At 30.0% G+C, this 24,369-nt stretch overlaps 9 protein-coding genes across 13 annotated transcripts; 4 read left to right on the forward strand and 5 right to left on the reverse strand.

The window, feature by feature from the left end:
- The first annotated feature begins 500 nt into the window (after nt 1-500).
- LOC124495356 (uncharacterized) lies at nt 501-2,413 on the forward strand. Its single transcript, XM_047058709.2, has 4 exons — nt 501-729; nt 784-1,326; nt 1,381-1,905; nt 1,959-2,413. The coding sequence occupies exons 1-4, from the start codon at nt 537-539 to the stop codon at nt 2,411-2,413; spliced, it is 1,716 nt and encodes a 571-aa protein (XP_046914665.1). The 5' UTR covers nt 501-536.
- A 22-nt stretch (nt 2,414-2,435) lies between these two features.
- Nucleotides 2,436-3,213, reverse strand: LOC124495357 (uncharacterized). Its single transcript, XM_047058711.2, has one exon. It carries the CDS (start codon nt 3,143-3,145, stop codon nt 2,486-2,488), a length of 660 nt encoding a protein of 219 aa, XP_046914667.1. The 5' UTR covers nt 3,146-3,213; the 3' UTR covers nt 2,436-2,485.
- Nucleotides 3,214-3,314: 101 nt separating this feature from the next.
- Nucleotides 3,315-9,937, reverse strand: LOC124495905 (glutamine-dependent NAD(+) synthetase-like). The gene is made up of 5 exons (XM_047059346.2): nt 9,508-9,937; nt 9,091-9,443; nt 7,548-9,026; nt 3,799-4,425; nt 3,315-3,737 (listed from the first exon to the last, which is right to left on the reverse strand). The coding sequence occupies exons 1-5, from the start codon at nt 9,876-9,878 to the stop codon at nt 3,424-3,426; spliced, it is 3,144 nt and encodes a 1,047-aa protein (XP_046915302.2). The 5' UTR covers nt 9,879-9,937; the 3' UTR covers nt 3,315-3,423.
- On the reverse strand, nt 5,287-7,288 carry LOC124496041 (calcyphosin-like protein). The gene is made up of 4 exons (XM_047059500.2): nt 6,786-7,288; nt 6,127-6,468; nt 5,666-6,053; nt 5,287-5,590 (listed from the first exon to the last, which is right to left on the reverse strand). The coding sequence occupies exons 2-4, from the start codon at nt 6,273-6,275 to the stop codon at nt 5,489-5,491; spliced, it is 639 nt and encodes a 212-aa protein (XP_046915456.2). The 5' UTR covers nt 6,276-6,468; nt 6,786-7,288; the 3' UTR covers nt 5,287-5,488.
- Nucleotides 9,938-10,024: 87 nt separating the features above from the next.
- Nucleotides 10,025-12,026, reverse strand: LOC124495907 (acetylcholinesterase-like). The gene is made up of 3 exons (XM_047059351.2): nt 10,711-12,026; nt 10,245-10,647; nt 10,025-10,172 (listed from the first exon to the last, which is right to left on the reverse strand). Exons 1-3 carry the CDS (start codon nt 11,924-11,926, stop codon nt 10,025-10,027), a joined length of 1,767 nt encoding a protein of 588 aa, XP_046915307.2. The 5' UTR covers nt 11,927-12,026.
- Nucleotides 12,027-12,064: 38 nt separating this feature from the next.
- LOC124495908 (activating signal cointegrator 1 complex subunit 1) lies at nt 12,065-13,481 on the forward strand. 2 transcript variants are annotated; one of them, XM_047059352.2, is made up of 2 exons: nt 12,065-12,309; nt 12,363-13,481. In XM_047059352.2, exons 1-2 carry the CDS (start codon nt 12,156-12,158, stop codon nt 13,472-13,474), a joined length of 1,266 nt encoding a protein of 421 aa, XP_046915308.2. In that variant the 5' UTR covers nt 12,065-12,155; the 3' UTR covers nt 13,475-13,481. The 2 variants fall into 2 exon arrangements, with proteins under 2 accessions (XP_046915308.2, XP_075589808.1); XM_075733693.1 differs by having other exon boundaries at nt 12,089-12,294; nt 12,366-13,481.
- A 350-nt stretch (nt 13,482-13,831) lies between these two features.
- On the reverse strand, nt 13,832-16,786 carry LOC124495910 (fatty acid-binding protein). 2 transcript variants are annotated; one of them, XM_075733701.1, is made up of 5 exons: nt 16,624-16,786; nt 15,012-15,268; nt 14,742-14,917; nt 14,258-14,362; nt 13,832-14,132 (listed from the first exon to the last, which is right to left on the reverse strand). In XM_075733701.1, exons 2-5 carry the CDS (start codon nt 15,094-15,096, stop codon nt 14,076-14,078), a joined length of 423 nt encoding a protein of 140 aa, XP_075589816.1. In that variant the 5' UTR covers nt 15,097-15,268; nt 16,624-16,786; the 3' UTR covers nt 13,832-14,075. The 2 variants fall into 2 exon arrangements, with proteins under 2 accessions (XP_075589816.1, XP_075589817.1); XM_075733702.1 differs by lacking the exon at nt 16,624-16,786 and adding an exon at nt 15,675-15,783.
- Nucleotides 16,787-18,934: 2,148 nt separating this feature from the next.
- Nucleotides 18,935-20,231, forward strand: LOC124495909 (trypsin alpha-4). Its single transcript, XM_047059353.2, has 3 exons — nt 18,935-19,380; nt 19,452-19,845; nt 19,920-20,231. The coding sequence occupies exons 1-3, from the start codon at nt 19,091-19,093 to the stop codon at nt 20,064-20,066; spliced, it is 831 nt and encodes a 276-aa protein (XP_046915309.1). The 5' UTR covers nt 18,935-19,090; the 3' UTR covers nt 20,067-20,231.
- A 206-nt stretch (nt 20,232-20,437) lies between these two features.
- Nucleotides 20,438-24,369, forward strand: LOC124495906 (uncharacterized). Of its 3 annotated transcripts, XM_047059348.2 has the most exons (4): nt 21,195-21,597; nt 21,683-21,765; nt 21,876-23,517; nt 23,586-24,369. In XM_047059348.2, exons 3-4 carry the CDS (start codon nt 21,904-21,906, stop codon nt 23,880-23,882), a joined length of 1,911 nt encoding a protein of 636 aa, XP_046915304.1. In that variant the 5' UTR covers nt 21,195-21,597; nt 21,683-21,765; nt 21,876-21,903; the 3' UTR covers nt 23,883-24,369. The 3 variants fall into 3 exon arrangements, with proteins under 3 accessions (XP_046915306.1, XP_046915303.1, XP_046915304.1); XM_047059350.2 differs by lacking the exons at nt 21,195-21,597; nt 21,683-21,765 and adding an exon at nt 20,438-20,710; XM_047059347.2 differs by lacking the exon at nt 21,683-21,765 and having other exon boundaries at nt 21,060-21,597.

Raw genomic sequence — 24,369 nt, forward strand, 5'->3', positions numbered from 1 at the left:
TTATCAAATTATTGCAAATTGCATTATCTTTAATCTGAGAAGGACCTTTTGAATTAATGTCAATAATTAGATCCATAATAATTGTTTTGTTTAAAAAATATTTTAATAATTAACACAAACAAAAAATAAATAAATAAATAAAAATCAACAGTTGTTATCAGTACAAAAGTTGAATTTGTATATTATGTATGTATTTTATGTTCGAATACGATTCATTCCAACATTTCACATTTATGATTTGTGGTAACAACTCTATAGTGTTCCAGTAGAAATTTCTTAACGCAAATTTTTCATGAATTTAGACTTTTCGAATATGGATAAAAATATTTTGATTTTTCGTTCTTTTTGCGCAAATTTATTTTGCTGTTTTTGGTTTTTTTTTTGATTATTTTCAATATTTGGCTATTTTCAGCCTTGGCTATTTTTACTTTGACTATTTTAATCCACAATCATCCAGAAATATTGTTCAGAAATGAAACAATCACTAGATTCTATACAAATCAAAAAGAAAAACTTCCACCTTCCTCTTATATCAAATGGATCTAATAATGTCTACAGACGATTCTCATTTAGGTGGCGAAACGATCCTGAATGATCAAACTGAACAGTTATTCATAAATTCTTGGCTGAATCAACCACAACGAAAAGAATTGTTAACATCCATGCAAAAACATGATCCAGAATTTCAGCAAAATCATACCAGCAAAGAAAAGAAAATCGAAATAATCGGTAAAATTATCTTAAAATAGATCTGAAAATTTTCTAAACTTTCTTTTTTTTCAGAACTTGGTGATGATGATGATGATGAATTGATTTTATTGCCTTCTGTGAACACTATTTCTATGATAAAAAGTTCTTTCGAAGAAAAAGGAAATGATAAACGAAAGCTACAATGTATAAATGAACGAACAAAAGTTGAAAGTAGTATTGGATCCCGTTTCGTTGAATCTGATAAGCATGCACAATTTAACTATGCTACTGTGACAGAAAATTCCAGTATTAAAATTTCGGACTCTAGTATGGTAATACAATCTCGCTTCAATAAACAATCTGGATCAAAACCAAGAATACCAAGAACACTTCCAACTAAAGATGGAATAATTCATTTCAATCATCGATTTGACGATGAACAAATGGATCTAATAATGTCTACAGACAATTCTCATTTAGGTGGCGAAACGATCCTGAATGATCAAACTGAACAGTTATTCAAAAATTCTTGGCTGAATCAACCACAACGAAAAGAATTGTTAACATCCATGCAAAAACATGATCCAGAATTTCAGCAAAATCATACCAGCAAAGAAAAGAAAATCGAAATAATTGGTAAAATTATCTTAAAATAGATCTGAAAATTTTCTAAACTTTCTTTTTTTCCAGAACTTGATGATGATGATGAACAATTGAATTCATTGCCTTCTGTAAGCACTATTTCTATGATGAAAAGTTCTTTCGAAGAAAAAGGAAATGATACTCGAAAACTACAATGTCTAAACGAACGAGCAATAGTTGACAGCAGTATTGGATCTGATGAGTATGCACAATTTAACTATGCTACTGTGACAGAAAATTCCAGTATTAAAATTTCGGACTCTAGTATGGTAATACAATCTCGCTTCAATAAACAATCTGGATCAAAACCAAGAATACCAAGAACACTTCCAACTAAAGATGGAATAATTCATTTCAATCATCGATTTGACGATGAACAAATGGATCTAATAATGTCTACAGACAATTCTCATTTAGGTGGCGAAACGATCCTGAATGATCAAACTGAACATTTATTCAAAAATTCTTGGCTGAATCAACCACAACAAAAAGAATTTTCAACATCCATGGAGAAACATGATCCAGAATTCCAGCAAAATCATACCAGCAACGAAAAGAAAATCGAAATAATTGGTAAAATTATCTTAAAATAGATCTGAAAATTTTCTAAACTTTCTTTTTTTCAGAACTTGATGATGATGATGATGATGAATTGATTTTATTGCCTTCTGTGAACACTATTTCTATGATGAAAAGTTCTTCCGAAGAAAAAGGAAATGATACACGAAAACCACAATGTCTAAATGAACGAACAAAAGTTGACAGCAGTATTGGATCCCGTTTCGTTGAATCTGATGAGCACTTTGACAATGTTAACAGTGTACAAAATAACTATGCTACTGTGACAGAAAATTCCAGTCTTAAAATTTCAGACTCTAGTATGGTGATACAATCTCGCATTAATAAAAAAACTGAACCGAAACCAAGAATAACACTTCCAATTGAAGATGGAATAATTCATTTCAATCATCGATTTGACGATGATAAATTACCAGCAAATTTCAACTTTAACTTTTCATCGCGTAAAAATAAATCAAAATCTAATAAGGATGATTATGACTTATTGGACATGTCAATTTAATAATCCCATAAATATAAACACATTTCTTTTTGTGAATAAACTTTATTCAATCTTTTTCTTAACAATTCTCTTTTATTCATTACTCAAATACAAAGGAATATTGGATTCAGAAATGGATATTTTTGCAGGTTGCACTTCTTCGATTGTTGTAGTCAATCGATTTTCATCATCGCCATCAAAATGTATAGGAAGATATGCATCTGAAATGGAACATTTTGTCATTGATTGTTCGGATACGATTTCAGATGATTCACGATTTAAAAAATCTTCCATTAAACTAGATGATTCATCATTTATATTGATAATTTCAGGATCTTCAAAAGTAGATTTCTCATGAGATTCCTCATGAGACTCCTCCTCACTAATCATTGATTGCTTAGTAGTTTCGAAATTATTTACGGCAAACAATTTATTTCTTTTTGGTTTTGAACGAATTTTTCGATTTGTTTCTGCTTCAAATGCCAATGGTTTTTTCTTTCCATGACCATTACCCGTTCGTGATCGTTTATCTTTTGAAACAATGTTTCTTTTGTTATTTCGAATCTTTTTTTTGTTCCATTCATCTTTAGCACGAGCGGTCAACAATTCCAGTGGTAAAAATGGATATTTATTTCGTAAGAAAATTGTCGCGTTGTATAAAAAATCTTCATAATTATAATGATCTTTATAAGTTTTGCCTAAAAATTCAAATTGAAATGGAAGTTTTGACTTTTTTCCAGTAATTTTGGCCATTTTGAGCAAATAAAAAAATCGTCACATTCACTCACACAGTAACGATAATGATGAAAAATTGAACAATATTCTATCAGCAGGTTAGCTTGAAGGAAATTGCAAAAAAAAACCAAGCCTCTACTCACTATCGATACAATCAAAATTTTTTTTTTCAATTTAAATTCACAAGTTTCAGTGACAAGTTTTTATTTTATTAATTTGAAAAGAATCTATAAAATAACAAAATGATAGGCAATTTGTATTTACAAAAAAAAGAAAATGAATAATTTTCTATTATATTAATCATCCAAAAATGTTATTTGACCTGGACCACCTTTACGCATATATCTACGATATCGTTTGTAAGCAGAATTTTCAGCCAATTTTGCACGGACATCATCATCTTTTTTCTTTTTCCATGGTTCAAAATTTTCCCTGATCCATAATTCTTCGCGCATATATTCATCGATTTCATATTGATCTTTTTGTGCCCACTGGAATTCCGAAAGATTCATAAACTTTCGCATGATATAATGTTTTTCCTCTTCACCTAATGGCTCTTTTTTAATATCAAATTTATATATCCATCTGGCATGCCAATAAATGTATTGGGCTAAAATCATGAAATGAAAATAGAATTATAAAAATAGAAAATTTTGACAATTAGACATTACCAATAAATACTGGAATGAGAAACAACTGCACCCATAGGATATCTTTGTATGATGGTTTCGAATATGCACCTTTAATATTCATTTTATCTTCGATCACCTTACGTATACATGCTTCTTCTTCTTGTTTCAATTCTTCTTTAAGTTTTTGTTTATTACCCGATCCTCTTTGTTTTACACGACTTTTGCCATCAGATGTTGATGTTACTGTTGGCCATATACCTTCATCGATGGCTATATCTTTGGCTTGAATACGATATTTGGGCACAGTGACAAAATAATCGATAGCTTCTTTGTAACGTGAATTAGATCCATAATATTGATAAATAGATATCAGTGTAATAGTCACAACAATTACGATTCGTACATCAACTTTTGGTGCATAAACACGACGATAATATCGATAATAATGATGATAATATTCTTCAGGATTATCCAACATATAATCATAATCTTTACGTGATTCATCATCACGTAACACTTCATAGGCCTGAGCAATCAATTGAAATTGTTTGGTTGCAATGGCTTTAGCTTCTTCACCACGATGTAAATCTGGATGCCATTTACGGGCTAATGAACGATATGATCGTGAAATTTCCTCTTTACTGGTTTCACGTGTCACTTTAAGCACTATAAACAAAGAAAAAAAACAATTTAAAAAAAGAATCAATTTAAAAATTCATAACTTTACCATCATAACAATTATCTTGGCCACAATATAATCCTTCCAGAAAGGCATGGCAAAAATTTAAATTGTTTATTAATGTTGTGATGAATAATACGATAAATGTTATATTTTTATTCGTTTTCATCGTTGCAAAGAACTGATCAATTCCAATTCGATGATGTATACTATAGTTGTTGTTGGCAGAAATGATTCAGAATAACAAAAAAAATCAATTTAGTATTTGCTCTTTACTTTTTTTTCAAATCGTAACACATTCGATTCGAATCAACAGTTATCGTTAGTGTTTGTTGGTGGAACAAAAAAAAAATTCAACACAGAAAGAAAGAAAGAAAAAACTAAATTAATATATCAATCTTTGAGTAACTTTGGTAACATGAAGGAAATGGCAATGGATCGGTGTGTTTTTTTTACACGCACAATATAAATATATAGATAATTTTGCCACATTGGCAAAGCCAACCGGTTCATGAAATCGTGTGCAATGACATAAAACACATATATAAAAAATGCAATTGAATCAATGTCACCGATTATATCATAAAACAGGAAGTCTAATAATATTAATATTATCGAATTGAGACAAACGATTCAATAGACAATGGAAGATCCAATCCATTTGGAACGATTGGAAATGATCATATGTTGGATTTTTTTCAGCGAGAGCCAGAAATCAACAAAAAAAAACACGATTACGATTCTAACGCCATCTAACAGCGTGTTAATAAAACCAATGTGAAAACATTCAAAAAAAAAAAATTTTTTTTTCCAAAATTTTAAAATTAAAAATTAAAACATTGGGGTTCATCGAAACATATATTTTTATTATATCATAATGTTGAAATGTGTGTGTGGGTGTGTGTATGTGTATCAAACGGAAATTATAGCCAGCTAATATAATGGACAACAACCATAAACGGAAAAAAAAACTTGGGCTAAAATTTAAATTTCAACAAAAAAAAATGTTGTTTCCATTCGGTTCGACGACATAATAAACATATATATAGTTTATAATTTCCAAGCTTGTCGCATCATCAAATCAAAGTACATGTCTTCGTCTATTGAAGCACTTACGCCAGAATAGTAAGCCAAAAATTCTGTTTTGGTTAGCTGTAAAAGTTGAAACAAAAATACAAAAACTAAGAATTCGATTTGGATAAATATTTCAAATTTTTTGATAACTACCTGACCATCAGACGAGTCATTGGATTCGAATTTTTTGATAAAATCCTCCAACAATTCCTGTTCAGTTTTATTTCCATTCAAATATTCTGGATGTGATTTAATATTATAGACACCTTGTAGATCTTGTATGTTGACAATACCATCACCAGTTTTATCCAATTTATCAAATGCTTTTTCCACCAATGATATACGCATCATATTCATTGGTGGTCGAATAGCTTTCAGAAATTCATCATATCTAATGGTACCTGATCCATCTTGATCGAAAATTTCGAAAACATTTTTATATTCTTCATCCGATGCTTGATAACCCAAATCTTCAAGACCATTACGAAATTCTTGATATGAAAGATCGCCACTTCGATTATCATCCATGATACGGAATTGTCTGTCCAAAATAAGAATAATAATTTGTTTATCAAATTATTTGAATCAAAATTTTTAATTATTAATAAATTTACCTTCCCAAGGCCATAATACCGGTAGTACCACGTTGTAAACATAATAATCGAATTTTTTCAACAGGATCACTGGTAACGGCTAATTGACGGGTAGATTTTTCCATCAAAAGTTGTTCATTTCTTGTCTGTGCTGTGATTGGTCGAGGCATATTTGTAGAATTTATTCGATTCAATTTGATACCACAAATTTTGAATTTCAAAATAAAGTTTAAATCTTTGTTGTTGGTTGTTGTTGTTGTTGTAATAACACAATGTCAAAATGAATGGAATGATTTTTATTTGAAAAAAAAATTTGGAACAGATACGAATGTAGCTTTTTCGAACAATATGATTGAGTGTTTTCTATTTGACATAAAAAAAAACAATGTCAATGAAACAAAATAAATGGTCTATATATATATAATGGAATGGAATGTAATCTGAAATTCAACCACTATATGGTGACATATATACAGACGGCAAATAGATTAATTAAATTTTTTTATCTTTTCAATATTGTCACCAACAAAAAAAAACAAAAAGGAAATTGATGGTGGATAACAACGAAATGAAAAAGAATTCGATTTCGAAATTGAATTTTTTTTTGTTTTGATCAGGAAACTGATAGCACCACCACTACTACTATTGACAATGATTATTCGAAATCTTTGATTGCTTACCTCTTTTTTTGTTTAGATGATGAATGGATTTTCGTATGAAAAATACAAAAAAATCGTGTTTATTAATTACAATGTTGATTATCAAATCGGTTGCGTCACTTTGATTGTTGTTTGACTTGTTTGACTAAAATTCTGTTTATACACACGCAAAACAGTGTTTTTTGTGATGAATGTAGAAGTAGATGGCCGCCGCTTTAATGCTTCTTGGCTATTATTTTTTTTTTTTTATTATTAGTTAATGCGTATATGATTGCGAATGTTTGTTTGTGTGTGTATTTGCTGTTTGTTTGTTTGTTTGTGTGTGTTGGTGAATATATGATCCAGACACTTTTTTTCACACCAGCTACCAGGTAGACAATGGTAACCGAAAAAAAAATCGATCAGATTAAACTAAATACTAAACTATAGAAACTAGAGTAGAGTTACTAAAACAAATTAAATGTGTAGTATATAAGTATATTTTCAGTCAATAAACAGGCACGAAAAAAAAAATGTAATTCGAAAACACAAAAATTTGACGGGACCACACCACATATACATTTGTATGATGAGAGTAGGCGTGTATGCGTAAAAATGTATACATAAATAGAAATTACCGTAAAAATACGTCAAAATATTCAAGTGTTCCAAAAATGTAATGCAAAAATTAATGCTAAGAGACCAAAAATGACTTTTTAATTTTTCATATATATGGTTGTTTTTTTTTATTATTATTTTCAGGAAAAAAAAACCTGGATATATCTATCTATCCATTTAAAATTTGTTCAATCATTTTATCAATCTGTTCAAATTGCCATGGCCATTTTGTATTGAATAAAAATTGCCTATGATCAAAACGATTATCATCTGGTGAATAAGTTTCCGTATGAAGACTTGGTGTCAATATTGTTTGTTTATGACGATTACGTGCATATAATGTAAAGAATCGTTTTATTTTTGATGCTAATAATGTTGGTTCAACCAATTGTCCATTAAACACTTGTCGAACATGATCGGCATGACGATCATTCCAGATTTTACAAAACATTCCATATGGCCCATATGTACCATATATTCCACGACGTATACGGCCAAATAAACTCAGTTCATCATATGTTAGTCCTAAATCCTCTTCATCTTTCTGATCCTGACCAGTTAATTCGGCACTAGGAATAGCATTGATAATATGATCTAAAACTTGTTCAGAATTCGGAATAATTTGTTTCGAATAAATCATAAATCTTTTCAGATCATTTTTACTAATTGAACCAATTGGATTTAGATCAGCAGATGAACAATCATATTTGGTTAGATAGCCAACAAGAGCTTCATCCACATTTCCTGTAGCCAATACTAAACGATTACATTCGCTCATATAATAGGTGAGAACCATTCGAATTCTAGCTTGTACATTTTGTTGTTGTATGGTCACATCATCGGTAGATTTTGTCTTAATACCTAATGGTACTGTATCGATAATTTTCTGATAAATATCGGTTAAATCATATGTTTGAAAATCAGCTCCAACCAATTGGGCAAGATTTTTGGCACGATCATAACTATCTTGACCGGAAAATTTAGTACGTAAATAGCAGCAACGTAACAATCGTTGACATATATCTTGTGGTTGCAATTCATGAGCTTCTATATCTAAAATTGATTTCAATGATTTAATTACATTCTGATTTTTAACCGAATAAATTTGATGATGCAGAAATCGACAAAGTGAATAGACAATACAGACAACCGAAGATGAATCCAAGCCACCACTTAAAGGCACAATGAATCCTTTGATTCCACCAGGAATACATCGACGTAGATAATCCCATAACCATAATGAACAATAGCGCATTATTTCTTCTTCAGGACAAAGTCCTACAAAATTTTTGGCAATGTTAGTCTGTGGAATTTCAAAATTCCAATTCTTAAAAAATCCACAATTTTCTATCGTGATAGTATTTACATCAGATATGTTTGAATAAAGCATACTGCTATTTTCATAAGGTTTGCTATCGTTGAATTTGATAAATTTTTCCGAAACAGTACAACTTCGAATTGGAATATTATTTTGTAATCGAAATTGTTGAATATTGATTGGATCCACTGCCGATACGGTAACAGAAACTTCATCAAAAAGTTCATCAGACAATACATTTGACATTGAAAGTAAATTGCCATTTTCCATAACAAAACTTCGCCCATAAAAACAAAGACGACCACCGCCATCACACCCAATATTATTGACATAGGCATAGACACCACCTGAAATTTAATAAATTACAATTTAGAAAATTAATTTGATTCGTCTATGAAAAAATTCAATTACCAGTTTTGCTGGTAACTGAACGAACATGATTATATGCATTGTCTAATTTTCGGAGTTCCCAATATGAACTGGATGGGTTAACAACCAAATGGCATGCTCGTAGACCAAAATGACGATTACTTTGAGTGTCTGCATGCCATAATTCTTCACAGATTTCAAATCCAATTCGGAACACACCTAACGAAGCTTGTAAATCATTGTTTTCGATGACATTATCTTTGATTTCTATGATTGCCCCATCACCAAATGGTACTCGTTTTTGTTCGCATATTTCCGTTATTAACGGTGGCAATTCGAACCATGAAATAGATCCATTCGTTCCATCATTCCAGGGTTTAAAATAACGATTTTCTCTAAAGAATTTTGGATTGAAAAAACTACGTCAGCAGTCTATTTCATAGGTGGTATTAGAATTACCTATAATTTCCATGGATAGCTAATCTATTTTTAGCTCTGATATAAACAATTTTCGAATTATAAATAATCGTAACACAATTATATAGGCAAGAATCCTTAATGACAGGCATACCAATACATATTATAATGTTTTTATAATTTTTCTTGAGAATTTCACCAAGAACTTGCCATGAATGAAATACGGTATCAATTTCATAGAATGCATCCTCACAACCATAGCCAGTAATTTCGAGTTCAGGACCCAAACGAATAGAAGCGCCCAATTCGATGGCTCGATCGATGCTTGTCAAGATTCGAGATAAATTACCTTTGAAATCTAAACATAGTTGATTCAATGTACAAATGGCAATTCCAAATTTATATGAAGACATGTTTGATGATGATGAATAATTTAAAATTCGTGCATAAAAATCATATGACTGTAGAATTTGGAATTGGAAAAAATTCCCAGAAAATTTCCAGCCATTAATTTTTTTTTATACAAATTTCTCATGTTGTCTATTTTCTTTCTTTATAATTAAGTACTTTTATTTGAATAAAAATTATTCCATGTTTTTTCACAATCATAATTCTTGAAATTATTTCCAAATATAAATTTTTCATAATCAGAATCAATATTATAGAATATTTTATGATGAATATCCAACATTGGCCATGGTAGTCGTCTAGTAATAATAATAATAAAGGAAAATCTTGATAAATTCGGAGAAAAAAATAATACAATAAAAAAAATATACCTTTTGTGAATGAAATATTTAACCATTTGAATCAGTTCCATTGAAACTAATCGATCAGAATGATCAAATAATGCAGGTTGTAGAAATGGAATACCAAAAATGGCAAACATTTCAAACGAGTGACAGGATCCCATCCATTTGCCACACCAAACACGTTGGAATGTGTTCCAAAATATACTGGTTCGAGGATTACCTTTGTATTGCCAATAATATTGATATATGGAAGAATTTTTTGTCGCTAACAAAGAATCAATGAACTTTTCCATTGGACAAACAATATATCGATCACCAAGCATATTGGTTATGATACGATGCAGAATAATGGTGTCAACAGTAGTCATATCCATTTGTGTTGTATGAATTTTCAACAAATGATTTAAATAATAATCGATAATTTTCGTCTCTTTGTTGTTAATAATAACCATAACAATTTAAATGTTTTATTCATTAAAAATCAAATACTCACTATTGATCGGCAATGATGTAAACATTTTGTTCAGAAATAATTCGGCCGTACTCATTGCTTGATATAGTGATTGTATATGTGATCGTATATGTGTTCCGAATTGTTCACGATCTTCAAGCATTGCAATCCATGATCCTTCATCATTGGTATAGCCATAAAGTATGGACAGATTCTTTTTGGGTAAGTTGTTTAAAAGTTTGATTGGATTATTCGGTTGGAAATGACCATCAATCATAATCGGAATGTTTACAAATAATTTATCATCAGCCAATTGTTTCACCATTTCCATTGAAACTAAACGGCTTCGATTCTTAGCAATTTTAGAATCAACGCAATCGATCATATTTTCGGTATTATAGCAATTCATATAATGAAGATAATTTGACCAAAATTTGTCAACTTGTTCAGGTTCATTTAGCTCATTAACTTGTAATGGCGAACCACTCATCATAATGGCTTGACTAATCAAACCTTGACTTAATGGTGAAACAATGTGCATTCCTATCGATAGAGCTGCTGACGATTGACCTACCAATGTAATACGATTTGTATCACCATTGAAATATCGTATGTATTTATGAATCCATTTAAATGCTTCTACTTGATCTAACATTCCGACATTCGGTACAATATCGGTCATATTGGATCGATAGAAAAACCCATAGAAATTAAGACGATAATTAAAAGTGACAACAATGGCTTCGGCATGATGTGCAAGAAATAAACCGTTGTATTTGGATTCGGAAGCCGATCCAAATACAAATGCTCCAGTATGGATAACAACGATCACTGGTTTTAGTGAATCATTGCCGCCTGGTGACCATATGTTTAAATAAAGACAATCTTCACTAAAATTATAATTATTCAGCTGCAATGATTGATCAGGTTGCATGCAAGGATTCGGCCAATTAATTGCATCGATTGTTTCATTCCATTGCTGTTTAGCTTTGGGTGGCTGAAATCGTAATTTACCGATCGGTGCTTCGGCATATGGTATACCCAAAAATACCTGCATTCGATCATCATTAATTTTTTGATTGAAACCGGCAATTTTTCCAGATTCAGTATCGATGATGATTTTGTGCACATTCAATTTGGTTTTTATTCGATCATTGTTAGAAATTGGCGTTCGATAATATAGAACATAAATGATGACCAAAAGAATAGCATTCACCGTAGTTAGGCCAACAAGTGATTTATTGTAAATTTTAGACATTTCAAATGTTTACCATAGAAATATTGACGATGAAATGATTGTTTTCATCTTCATTTTGCATCCATTTACTTTAGAAGAAATATTTGTGGTTAAGATTTCGAATTCCAATTGCTATGATATCTATGGACAGACTATCTGAAATCAAATGAGTGAAACCTTGAATCTTCTTTGTTTATATATTTATTTTTAATTGTTTTTATTAAATTTCGATTGCAAAAACACTAGAAAAATGGATTATAATGCATCATTCGCAATGTCTCCTAAATTAATTCAAGTAGGAAATTCCTGCTATCGAAGATTGGATTGTAATCCCGATGGAATTATCGATAATTTGACTATCAATACACGAAAACTTGCATTGCAGCAAAATGTTACACAATCAGGTATTTTATCTCCAATTATATCAACTATATTTTGAATTATTCGCCCTGTATAGGACATGGTAATCCAAATAATTATTCCATTGATCAAATTGAAAGCGAAGATTATATCACATCGAATTCAATGGTTGATGATGATGGCGAAAATTATCAATTTCAGCTAGATGATGGTGAAGAATTGCGTTTTGATGAAAACTCTAAACGATTCATATTGACCATACATTTATGTAACACTTTTTTCGGTTACTTAATCGGTAAAAAAGGACAAACCAAAATGAATATCGAAACCGAAACTCGTACAACGTTGAAGATTCCAAAATTAAGTCAAAATGATAATCGTAATTATATTCAAGTTCAAGGCATGAACAAATCGAATGTGATCAAAGCTTTTAAACGTATTCGAGATTTAGAACATAGTTTTCGTTTGAAACAATCGTTAACACATTTTATCTCCATACCATTATCATTTGAGCCGAATATTAAGAAAAGTTTTATCAATTTCAAAACGGCAATTCTTTCCGATCCAAAATTATCGATTACCAAATCCATTGATGAGTCAGTATTTCAGTCTGAACATCGATTACATTTAACATTGCGTATATTATATCTCGGGGATTTATATGAACAAAAGAAAGCGATGAAATATTTGGAAAATTTTTATCAATCATATTTAAAATCTTTTCTTGCGGAATATCAACCAATAATGTTACATATGAAAGGAATAGACATTATGAATGATGATCCATCAGCAGCCAATGTTCTATATGCTAAAGTATTTGAAATTGGTCAACAAGATTTATTTCGTCAAATTGTCAACAAACTATATGATTGGTTCAGTCAATCTGGTTTAGAATGTGAATCAGATCGTTATGAATGTAATAATGAATGGAAAGTTAAAATTCATTGTACATTAATGAATACAAGATATCGTAATAAAAACAATGATGATGATGATGATGATTATGGATCAAATGATAAAACAACAATCGGTAATAGAAATGAAAGAAAATTACAATCAAAAATGAATGTTAATGCCATTCTGGAACAATTTGGTGATTATGATTTTGGTCTTGTCCATATGAATGAGATACATTTATCAACATTAGATTTTTATGATGAACAAAATCATCAACATTATTATTATCCATTGAATAAAATTTGTTTCTAAAATAAAATAACGGAACTTTTGATAATAATAAATGCGAATGAAAAATGAAAAAAAGATTTCTATAAAAAAAAATATTGAATGGACACTGATGTGTGTGGCCCTGACCGTTCTTCTTCTTCTGATGATGATGACCTGATTATACATTCAAACTGTAAACATGTTGTTTTGTTGATAATCATTATCATCATCATCATCTTATTATTATACTCGAAGGCATCATTTGTTGATCAATCAAATTAAATTTTTTGTGTTTTATTTCAGATTCGGTGTGAAATGATCATGATGATGAACACAAATTGTTTTTTTTTTGTTGTTTGAATACATTTAAATGTATATAATATTTACAATAGAATTAAATTACGTAATAAAATAATAATAAACGTAACGTCTGTTTTTATTATTTATCATCAATCGAATATTTATAAATCATATATGTCAAGTTTGAAATATGTGTGTATGTGTATGTTTTGTTTTGTTTGTTTGTAATAAATTATTGCACGTGTTCACACGGATGGCCAAATATTTTTCTCTCTATGTATTTATAATGATGATGATTGTCGTCATAAATATATATATGTTATGTTATGTTATCATTTATTTTCTATTCAGCAACTCGTTGATATACACGAAGACATTTGACATCATTGGCAATCGATGTCTATTGTCAATCGATTGGTTGATTGATTGATTGATTGATAACAATATTGAAAGAGAAAAAAAATTTCAAATAATCGATTATTAGTTCAGAACAAAAAAAAATTTGATAGAAAAAAAAACACTTACCACTTTGATTTGTTCACCATTAAATTCACGAATATATTTGATTTCCATATCACCATCACGTTGTGTTTGAATTAGTTGATTTCCTCCAACAAATTCGACTACAGACTATTGAACAAGAAGAAAAAAACAAACAAACAAACAAACACCATTTTTGTTACATTGATCAAAAATTTAAAATTTTCATGGTCATTATTAAGAAAATAGGATTATAGCTAATTGAAAATGTGAATGACATATAAACACTAATGACACGTATACGCAATGTAATGTCATAAAACGGAAATGAGAAAAAAAAGACATGAAGAAAGGTTAAAGATAAATATAGCTTTTGTTGTATTGTATCCAGGAAAATCGAATGAGTCACTCAATATTTGTATGTGTTCGTGTGTGTGTGTGTGTAAATGAAGTTTCGAAGTTCGAACAGATCAATGACATCGAACATAAAATGAAAAATATGAAATAGAAAAAAATAGAAAAATCTCACCTTGACCCGTTTACCATCAAGCCGGTCTTCATCGAATTCTTCGCCCAATTTAAATTTAGTTTCCGATGTTTTAATAACCGTATGTGATTTAAAAATTAGACTATCATTTTGATCTTTTATGAATTCAACCGTTGGATATGTTGTGTTGGCTAGTTTACGTTTTACAAGACCAACACCTTTTTCGTTTGGTTTGATTGTAACAAAAACAAAATATTTTATTAATCAATCAAAAAAAAAAAATTCTCAAAAAATGATAATAATCAGACTTACCAATTTCTTTGAGAAAGTTATCAAAATTTTCACTTGTAGCAAGTTTATATTTGCCATAAAAATTTTCAGGTATTGCTTGCAACATTTTTTTGTTTGTTTGTTTGTTTCACCAAAAAAAAAATTTATCAATTTGAATATTTCAGAACACCAAGTGTCAATTTCTTTTTATGTGACTGGATGGATTCGTAACCAAAATGATTATGACAAATCAGATGAATAATATACACGGTATTTATATATAAATGATGAATTCATGTCTGCAACAACAGCAACAACCACAACGACAACAACGACAACAACAACAACGACAACGACAACGATAACAATGTCAAGACATTACCGAACAAACAGATAAGAAAAAAAAACAAAATTTATCAGTCAAATATATAAATATTAGCATTCGATAATTTATCAATCACTAATTTGATTTGGGTGTAACAAATTCAAGCGCACACACTCATACACACACACACACACACACATACATACAACAATATCAACAATCAATGAAATGAGATAACAGAAGTAAAAAGAGAAAAAAAAACGGATGCGAACAAAAGAAAAAAAAATTCAAAAAAAAGAACCGTTTTACGATCTATTTATCTCAACATTATTCATTTCATACATGTGTGTTTTTTTTCTCGTGTGTTCATTTATATATACAAAAAAAATGATGATCGCTAACGACGACAAAATCATCATGAATGGCATGGTACCCAGGATTTTGTTTTGTTTTGTTTTGTTTTGTTTTTAGTCCATAGTAAACAAAAACAAAACAAAAAAAATCAAATGGACTGAAATTCTATATATATATTCTGTATATTCACTGATCACCGGACTATTCTGATATTTTGGATGACACACACACACACAGATACAAAAAAAAGTGCATGCTCCAATTGAATCGTCAGCAATATAAAATCAGATTCAACAATATATAGATTGGATATAAAGCGAAAATTGTCATACAATATTAGTCATCATTTATAAATACAAAATATAACTAGAACAAGCAACAAGTAATCAAAAAAAAAAAAAAAAAAAATGAATCTAATCGATGAGATTAGAACATGCCATATTTCAATCGATGATCATCATTTATATTAATCGTCCAATTTTTTTTCTTATTGATTGATTGATTGATTGCAATGTACAAATGTACCCGAATTGGAATTATTTTATATCCAGTTTTAATAGGATAACCTCTTTGTTCAACAACAACAACAACAACAACGAAATGAACGATAATAAATCAAACATCATTTGGATGAATGATCATAAAGATCAAATATTGAGTTGTTTTAGCTTTAACGATCACAAGTGAAACCAATAGTCATCAATAAAAATTATTTGATGATAATAATACTGGTTTAATGTCGATGTTCACTGAAATGTCATATCATATCATTCGCAATTAATCAAATTCAAAGAAAAAAAATTGCATTCATACAGAACTGATTTTTTTCAGTTATCAACAAGAATGTTATGTTTCAAAGTTCAAACAAACAAACAAACAAACAAAAACACGAAAAAAAAATCATATCAAATATCAATAAAGTTTTAGATTCAATTTTTGTTTTCCATGATGGAATATGAATCAATTTATACATACCACAGGCACATATTGTTACCTTGATCTGATGAAAAACACAACATTATTTAAACCGATAAAAACAAAAACACACACACAAGGAAACGTGGAAACGCGCCCGCACACACACACACACACACACACACACACGAAAATGTTATTTGTCTTGACAACAATTTGACATCGAATGAAGGAAGAAATGATGATCAATTATTTGATTTTGTCATATATGAATATGAATGATAATAATATATGTAATAATAGCCATTTCTGATTTGAGATTCATTTTTGTTTCAATTCAAATGATCAAATCGAATAGTAGTAGTAGAATCATTTTATTTGCCATAATGTCATTTGTGACAAATATAATAACAAGAAAAAAAACAAATACAAAAATGATCTCTTTTTTTCTTGTTTCTTTCTCTTTTTTTTTGTTTGTTTTGTTTTGTTTTACTAATGAATCTTCATTCTCTTCATATACATATGAATGGAATGGAATGGAAAAACAACAACAACAACAACAAAAGCAAAAGAAAAGCTATGATGTAACAACTTGTATATTGATGCAGGATGATGATGATATTGTGTACTTGACCGACTACAATTTAAGAAAAAATTTTTTTTTATTTGATCATGATAATGATTGATGGATGAATGACCATTTTTTTTTTGTGTGTGTATGTACACACACATGTGTTTATATTGAACTAAAATTAGACCACATATGTGGTTGTTTATTATTCAAAATTATTGATTGTCAATTCAATGCCATTTTCAATATGTTCGATTTGAATATTATCATTCGAATTCAAATTCGGATGTTTTTTTTTGATTCAGACCGAAAATAGCGAAAAATAAAATAGCGAAAGTCGAAAATAGCGAAATCCGAAAATAGCGACTGACGAAAATAGCGACTGACGAAAATAGAGAAAGCCGAAAATAGCGAAAACCGAGAATAGAGAAAGCCGAAAATAGCGAAAGCCGAGAATAGAGAAAGCCGAAAATAGCGAATGAAGATACGTATACGAAAAAAGCGAAAGTGATCAAACATATATAAATGAAATGAAATGTCGCTGCGAACAGTTCTCAAAAGCATTGTCAAAGTTACAGGCACGAAAATCATACCACATTTTACCCTCTTTTAGCGCTGTACCACTGTTTCTTTCTGTGGTATGATTTTCGTGTGTATACGCTTGTTTAGATTTTTCATAATTTGATAGTCCTGATAACAACTGTTGAATTTTTTTGTTTTTTATGTTAATGATAAAAATATTTTTTAATCAACAACTTATGGATCCAATTGACATTTAATCAAAAGGTCCTTCTTAGGGCCGAATGCTTTTCACAAATATTTCAATTTCACATCATAAGGCACCGATGAACCGATTTATAGTATTTTAGATTTTGCACCTAGATTGTTTGTCTCGGTTCATTAGTTTTCTCCAAACCTCACCGAAGGTGAGGTTTGGATTAAACTAATGAACCGAGACCACCTAACCTAACCTAACCTAACCTAAACTAAACTAAATTAAACTAAACACATTTTTGATACATCAATATTCGTTCGGCAATCCACCGGTGTAGTTCATCCGCCTAACCTAAACCATCATCATAAGCAAAGTTGAATTCGGACATAAAATTCTACTGAGCATTCGAGCTTTCTCTTTTATTCCACATTTTTATTCTTATGTGTTGAAATTTGAATTGATTAATTTAAATTAAATTGATTGAATAAAAAATTCATTTTTTTTATTTATTGTGTTAAATGGACATTCATAAATGAAATCATAAGTTTATGTTTGATCACTTTCGCTTTTTTCGGATACGTATTTTCATTCGCTATTTTCGGCTTTCTCTATTCTCGGCTTTCGCTATTTTCGGCTTTCTCTATTCTCGGCTTTCGCTATTTTCGGCTTTCTCTATTTTCGTCAGTCGCTATTTTCTTCAGTCGCTATTTTCGGCTATCGCTATTTTATGCCATCGCTATTTTTTTTTTCGCTGTTGTTGGTATGAACCTTTTTTTTTCTCTTTCCAATAACCACATATATGGTGTCGCAATCTAGTGATGAAAATAAGAACTAAGGTTTCAAAAAAAAAAAAAAAATTCATTTTATCAAAAAAAAAACAAAAAAAAAATTAAAAATTTAAATTACCCTACCATAATCATCATTTCAATTGAAAAAGGATGTGAAATTAAAAAAAAATTTTTTATATGATCACAGATTATGGATAAAAAACGCAAATATTGTAATAAAAATGAATATAGATGATAGATTACAAATGAAAATTAAAAAATAAAAATAAAAAATTTTACAACCTGATGATTCATTTTGATATATTTTGACATTATAAAGGTTGAACAATAACCATATTGTTTTTTTGGATATAAAAATCAATGTCATTTTTGGGATAAAAAATTCATTCTTAATCTCTCATATATTTTGAGATTTTTCTTGTTTGAACAAAGAAGAAAATCATCAATTTCATCATGAAATTCGCCACCATTTTTGTATTTATTGCTATTGGAACATCCGTAGTGATCGGTGATCATAGTGAAGAACAAGCTATTCGTCTTCCATTGCCTAAAGCTATAAATGAACGTTTTCCATGGATGATCAATGAACCAATCACAAATGGTGAAAGAATCGTTGGCGGTGAAAATGCATCACCCGGTGATGCTATTTATCAAATTGCATTGTTACGAAAAGATTCATTTACCTGTGGTGGTTCACTTATATCATCAAGAACCGTATTGACTGCTGCTCATTGTGTTTTTGGGTGAATAATTACCTTAATGGTTACCTTTCTAGGATTAAATTTAAAATTGATTTTTTTTCCATTTTAAATAGTGATGAAGCATCACCATCATATTTCAAGATCCGTTACAATACATTAGATCGAACTAATGGTCCAACGATTGGTGTTAGTAAAATTTATCGCCATAGTTTATATTCATCAACGACCATTGATTATGATGTTGCTACATTGATTTTATCTGAACCATTTACACCATCGGCAAATGCCGATATTATTTCATTGACCACAGCCGAACCAGCTGATAATACACAACTTCAACTTACTGGCTGGGGTAGACTTAAATCCGGTGGTACAATACCTACCCTTTTACAGATTGCAACTATATCGAAAATGTCTAGAACAAAATGTTCGAATATTTGGGGTTCAGTAAATGCCATCACTAATCGAATGTTGTGTGCACATAGTAAAAAACAATCAGCATGCAATGTAAGTATCTAACTGTAACAAAATCAAAACAAAAAAATAAACTAATTTCAAATCACAACAAAAAAAATCAACAGGGAGATTCTGGTGGTCCATTAGTTTACAATGGACATCTGGTGGGAGTTGTTTCTTGGGGCCCGTCCACCTGTCTGTCAAACACTTATCCAACCATTTATAGTAATGTTGCAACTCTACGTAATTGGATCATTTCGAATACAGTTTAAATGAAATATTATTAATTAATTATTGTCATTGTCATTCATCCATTAAGTCGCTTATTTTTTTTTTATTCATTATGACACTTGTTTTTGTGTGTGTCACATTTTTTCAAAATAATCCGGTTTACACTGTGCAAAAATAAAAATACTTGCCTTTTAATAAACAAAAAATTACAAGAATTGATTCTGGCGAAAAAATTTATTGTTTTTTCAAATATTCTCAATATTGTTCATTGATTCTTTTGGTTTTATTGATGATTTCATTGAAATTTTCAAAACAAAAAAACAAATCCGAAATTCAAGAATGAACATTGTTCATGAAAAGCTCCATCGGAATACATTTGAATTGTTCATTGAATAGTGCTGCTAGCTTTGCAATAGTGTTGCAAGCAGCTCATTTGTCATGATGATTAAATTCGATTCGAATTCGAATTTGCCAAAGATTTTTTTTTTCTTCAAACTTGATCATCAATTCATCATTTGATCAGTTTGTGTTTGCAAGTTTTGTATGTAAAATTATTATTGCATTACAATATATATCAAACACATTCGATTTGACTAAATATTCTTTCCAAAGTTATTGTGATTTATCTGAATTTTTCAATCAATCATCAACCGAAACTAAACGATTTTGATTTTTTTTTTTAAAGGTAATTATATATTGTAATTAAATTAAATTTTAAAGTGATCTTGGAAATCGTCGCGGTTTTTTTCAAGCGATATATTTTTTTTTGTGAGAAACTGGTTGTTTGATAGGGGTAAATCAGTTTTTTTATCTTTTCTTTCAATCTTCGTTTTTTGGTATCTATATGGAGAATAGACCACAAACTAAGAAGAATTTCTAGTTTTTTTCTTCCTGTTTTATTGTTTCTGCTCTATATACATGAATGATAGTGGATGTTTTTTTTCATGTATATTTCGGTTCATTGAAAAATATAGCATTTATTTATTAGTGGCACCATTTTTTATGAATTTTTTCGAAAAGAAATTTCTGTATAGAGTAGCACACTATATATCCTAAACAACAAAAAAAAATCGACCTAATCATCATTTTGAATCTTTTGGTTGTACATAGTTGGTGCATATAGAATTTTTTTTCCCCGAAAGTGCCTATTTCTATTTCTTGCTTGACAACGCAATTATTATATTGGTTGGTTGGTATATATACCAGAAAGTCTTGTATCCCGTTTATTTTGCTTGATGTGTTTGTGTGTGTGTGTTTGTTTGTGGATTATGCTCATCATCATCATTGTTGTTCGATGATGTTCATGTTTCATGCGTAATTCATTCGATTGTGAGTGTGTGTGTATATTTCATTTCATTTCATTTTGTTTTGTTTTTTTTTCGTTGTTTATTATTATTGTGATTCGATTTGTGATCGACTTGGTGGTTGACGATAATTATTATTGCCAGACATTATTTGTTATTGATTTTTATTTGATTTTTTATTATTATTATCCGAAATCAAAAATATAAATTTCATTTGTCATCACGAATCATATAATCAATCAAATACGCGTTTATAATACAACAAGAGGTTTGTATACGATATCTGATTGGTTGTTGATTGGACAAAAATTTTTCTTGTCATCAAATCAAACAAAATAATTTTTTTTTATTAGTTTCAATTTGAAGATTGCGATTTAATATATTGTTTTTTATATTCAATTTTGAATTTTATTGGTAAATCAACTGTTGTCATTCGGTAATTGGTCGTAGCCAAGAAAATTATTTTAATTTTATATATTCTATCTATAATTTTAAAACTAATTAATTAATGATTGATATTCATATCTTTTTTGTTCATATTTCCAGATTGGTTTCCCTTGAAAAGCATATAATAATGAAGATTCGCTTTGTCCTTTTGATCGTGGCATTCGTGCTTTGCACGAATCTTATTCATTCAACTATTGCCATGCCAGAACAATCAACAGTGGCCACAACCACAACGGCTACATCAAATAATGTGGATGAAAATAAATCTAAACTACATCGTGTACGTTTGATTTCATCATTGGATGATGATAATAATGATGAAAAGCAAAAAACATGGTCATCATTATTTGATGAATCAATGGTGACTTCTGATGAAAATAATAATAAACAGATTAATGCGACTAGTTGTTCAGAACAATGTAAAGATTTTTTCGGTACCACCAATGACGATTCGGAAAAATTTCAATCCTGCATCAATGGCTGTAGATATTATACAATCAATTTGATATTGACACAAAAAAACATTTCGGCCGGTTATACATCATCTTTGTCATCAGTTAAATCGGAATGCTTTAATTCCTGTGTAAAAGTCTATCCAAATGATACGAAATCAATAAGTATCTGTAATTTTGGTTGCCGATTAGCCGATAATGCTCAATCTGAAAAATCAAAAACACGACCAATAATAACGATTTCATCCGTAGCTACACACGACGAGTCCACTGACAATAATACGGTAATTGACGCTACTGAATCGGTAAAATCTGCATCAAATGATGGAAAAGACGAAAAGAAACGAACATTTTCAATGTTCATTCCGATTCGAACAATAACATCGGCAAATGAATTGGATGATAATTCACAACCGGAAAGTTTGGACAGAGTTTTCGCTCAAAACAATATGCCATCATCTTTATCTCAAATGATGATGTCTATGGTTCGTTCGATGGCTGAACGAGCTCGACAAATGATCGATTTCGCTCGTACACAACAACAAAAAATGGAAGATGACCGATTCTCAATGGATTTCGATTCATCGTCTAACACTGGTGAAGCTGGTGGCGAAGCTGTTTCCTATGAACGTTCAATGTCGGTAATGATGACCAAAGATAAGGATGGCAATAATAAATTGGTCGTAATGCGTGAACCACCAAAAATAACCATTCATCGAGCTTGGAATCCGTTAGGATTGGATTTTGATCGATTCAAAACTGAAAAAGCAACTGATCTTAATCAGCGTCTAAAACAGTTAGAACATGAGGGAGAAGAACGATTGAATGGTAATAAATTGAGAGTATTGATGCCATGGAAATGGTCTGGTGGTTGGGATAGCAATCGTGTTCAGCAAGAACAAAATGCTGATGAAGATCGATTAGGAAATCTTATATTTCACCGAATAAATTCGTTTGGTTTGCCTCAAAATCAACAAAACAATGATGATGTCAACCATGATGCTGATGATGATGATGTAATGGTTATCAATACTGTTGATCCGAACAAATCTAATTCACTTCCTTGGTCAACTTGTTTGATTTCCATGATGCCCTTGCTTTATTTGTTAATGGTCATTCTATTGTTGTACATCATCATCTGGCTTTTCTATTCTGTGCCAAACTATGTCATTTGCAAAAATCGACGGGGCCGTTCACATCCATCATCCTCAACGAATGGACGTAATTCATCGGAAACGATTCTACCATTGTCATTAGATGATGATAGTTATCGTGAAAGACGTCGTCGGGTAAGTGTTGACAAATAATCTTATCTATGGTCATTTAACCATTTGTACATTCAACAAAATCTTTATAGCTTTTCCAGAAATTATTCCACTTGAGTAGAGCACAACGTTATTGCAAATTATCAGCATTCACTGGTTTTGGCGAGAAAACTTCACCAATAACACCTGCTACTAAATCACCAAGCAGTGCAACAGGAAATGATTTAAGTCCAACTGGTTCAACATTATCGTTTCCTCCACCATATGCTGAAGCAGCAGCTTTTGATAAAACATTTTCTGTTCCTGAAACCACATTAAAGGTTAACGAATTGCTTACAACATTAAATTCATTTCCAGTTATCCAAAAGAAAAATGAATCGAACAAATAATTTGATTTGTTTGTGAAAAAAAAAAATTTTTTGGCTTGAAGTGATCGATTATATCCCCAATATATATGGATAATAAAGAAAGAACTACATATGAGCATAGTAATAATAATTATTATAATAATAATAACAACAATTATTATAATGAATAACGATAATATTCTTAATCTTTCTTCCTGTTTTTTTTCTATCATAATAACATATATAACACTAATACATACACACAAGAAGAATGAAAACAAATGATTGATGAAAAATTGATTTATTATTATCCAATTATGTTTGATATATATTATTAAGATTTCCACTTCATTATTTTCAGGATTATAATCCTTCAAAAATAAACACACACACACCACCATCACCACCACCACCACCACCATTCTATTCGTAAACACAAACGACATAATAATAATTAATAATCAAATATTATAGTTTAAAAAAAAAGATGAATAAAAATCTTAATTGTAATTAAAAACAAGAAGAAAAA

The sequence above is a fragment of the Dermatophagoides farinae genome, chromosome 8, assembly GCF_024713945.1.
Source record: "Dermatophagoides farinae isolate YC_2012a chromosome 8, ASM2471394v1, whole genome shotgun sequence".
Classification (NCBI taxonomy): Eukaryota; Metazoa; Arthropoda; class Arachnida; order Sarcoptiformes; family Pyroglyphidae; genus Dermatophagoides; species Dermatophagoides farinae.

Bases quoted from the DNA above. Each gene is read 5' to 3' on its own strand.
- LOC124495356 (XM_047058709.2), top strand. From the start codon at position 537: ATGGATCTAATAATGTCTACAGACGATTCTCATTTAGGTGGCGAAACG. The intron at 730-783 runs GTAAAATTATCT...CTTTTTTTTCAG, and splicing joins AAAGAAAATCGAAATAATCG to AACTTGGTGATGATGATGAT. The intron at 1,327-1,380 runs GTAAAATTATCT...CTTTTTTTCCAG, and splicing joins AAAGAAAATCGAAATAATTG to AACTTGATGATGATGATGAA.
- LOC124495357 (XM_047058711.2), bottom strand. From the start codon at position 3,145: ATGGCCAAAATTACTGGAAAAAAGTCAAAACTTCCATTTCAATTTGAA.
- LOC124496041 (XM_047059500.2), bottom strand. From the start codon at position 6,275: ATGCCTCGACCAATCACAGCACAGACAAGAAATGAACAACTTTTGATG. The intron at 6,054-6,126 runs GTAAATTTATTA...TATTTTGGACAG, and splicing joins GGTATTATGGCCTTGGGAAG to ACAATTCCGTATCATGGATG. The intron at 5,591-5,665 runs GTAGTTATCAAA...CAACTTTTACAG, and splicing joins ATGACTCGTCTGATGGTCAG to CTAACCAAAACAGAATTTTT.
- LOC124495905 (XM_047059346.2), bottom strand. From the start codon at position 9,878: ATGTCTTCATATAAATTTGGAATTGCCATTTGTACATTGAATCAACTA. The intron at 4,426-7,547 runs AAATTTTAAATG...CTTTGTTTATAG, and splicing joins GATTGATAAAATGATTGAAC to TGCTTAAAGTGACACGTGAA. The intron at 3,738-3,798 runs GTAATGTCTAAT...TCATGATTTTAG, and splicing joins TCTCATTCCAGTATTTATTG to CCCAATACATTTATTGGCAT.
- LOC124495907 (XM_047059351.2), bottom strand. From the start codon at position 11,926: ATGTCTAAAATTTACAATAAATCACTTGTTGGCCTAACTACGGTGAAT. The intron at 10,648-10,710 runs GTGAGTATTTGA...TTAACAACAAAG, and splicing joins TACATCATTGCCGATCAATA to AGACGAAAATTATCGATTAT. The intron at 10,173-10,244 runs GTATATTTTTTT...TATTATTACTAG, and splicing joins AAATATTTCATTCACAAAAG to ACGACTACCATGGCCAATGT.
- LOC124495908 (XM_047059352.2), top strand. From the start codon at position 12,156: ATGGATTATAATGCATCATTCGCAATGTCTCCTAAATTAATTCAAGTA. The intron at 12,310-12,362 runs GTATTTTATCTC...CGCCCTGTATAG, and splicing joins GCAAAATGTTACACAATCAG to GACATGGTAATCCAAATAAT.
- LOC124495910 (XM_075733701.1), bottom strand. From the start codon at position 15,096: ATGTTGCAAGCAATACCTGAAAATTTTTATGGCAAATATAAACTTGCT. The intron at 14,918-15,011 runs GTAAGTCTGATT...CAAACGAAAAAG, and splicing joins TAACTTTCTCAAAGAAATTG to GTGTTGGTCTTGTAAAACGT. The intron at 14,133-14,257 runs GTAAGTGTTTTT...GATTGACAATAG, and splicing joins ATGGTGAACAAATCAAAGTG to ACATCGATTGCCAATGATGT.
- LOC124495909 (XM_047059353.2), top strand. From the start codon at position 19,091: ATGAAATTCGCCACCATTTTTGTATTTATTGCTATTGGAACATCCGTA. The intron at 19,381-19,451 runs GTGAATAATTAC...CATTTTAAATAG, and splicing joins GCTGCTCATTGTGTTTTTGG to TGATGAAGCATCACCATCAT. The intron at 19,846-19,919 runs GTAAGTATCTAA...AAAAATCAACAG, and splicing joins AAAAACAATCAGCATGCAAT to GGAGATTCTGGTGGTCCATT.
- LOC124495906 (XM_047059350.2), top strand. From the start codon at position 21,904: ATGAAGATTCGCTTTGTCCTTTTGATCGTGGCATTCGTGCTTTGCACG. The intron at 23,518-23,585 runs GTAAGTGTTGAC...AAATCTTTATAG, and splicing joins ATCGTGAAAGACGTCGTCGG to CTTTTCCAGAAATTATTCCA.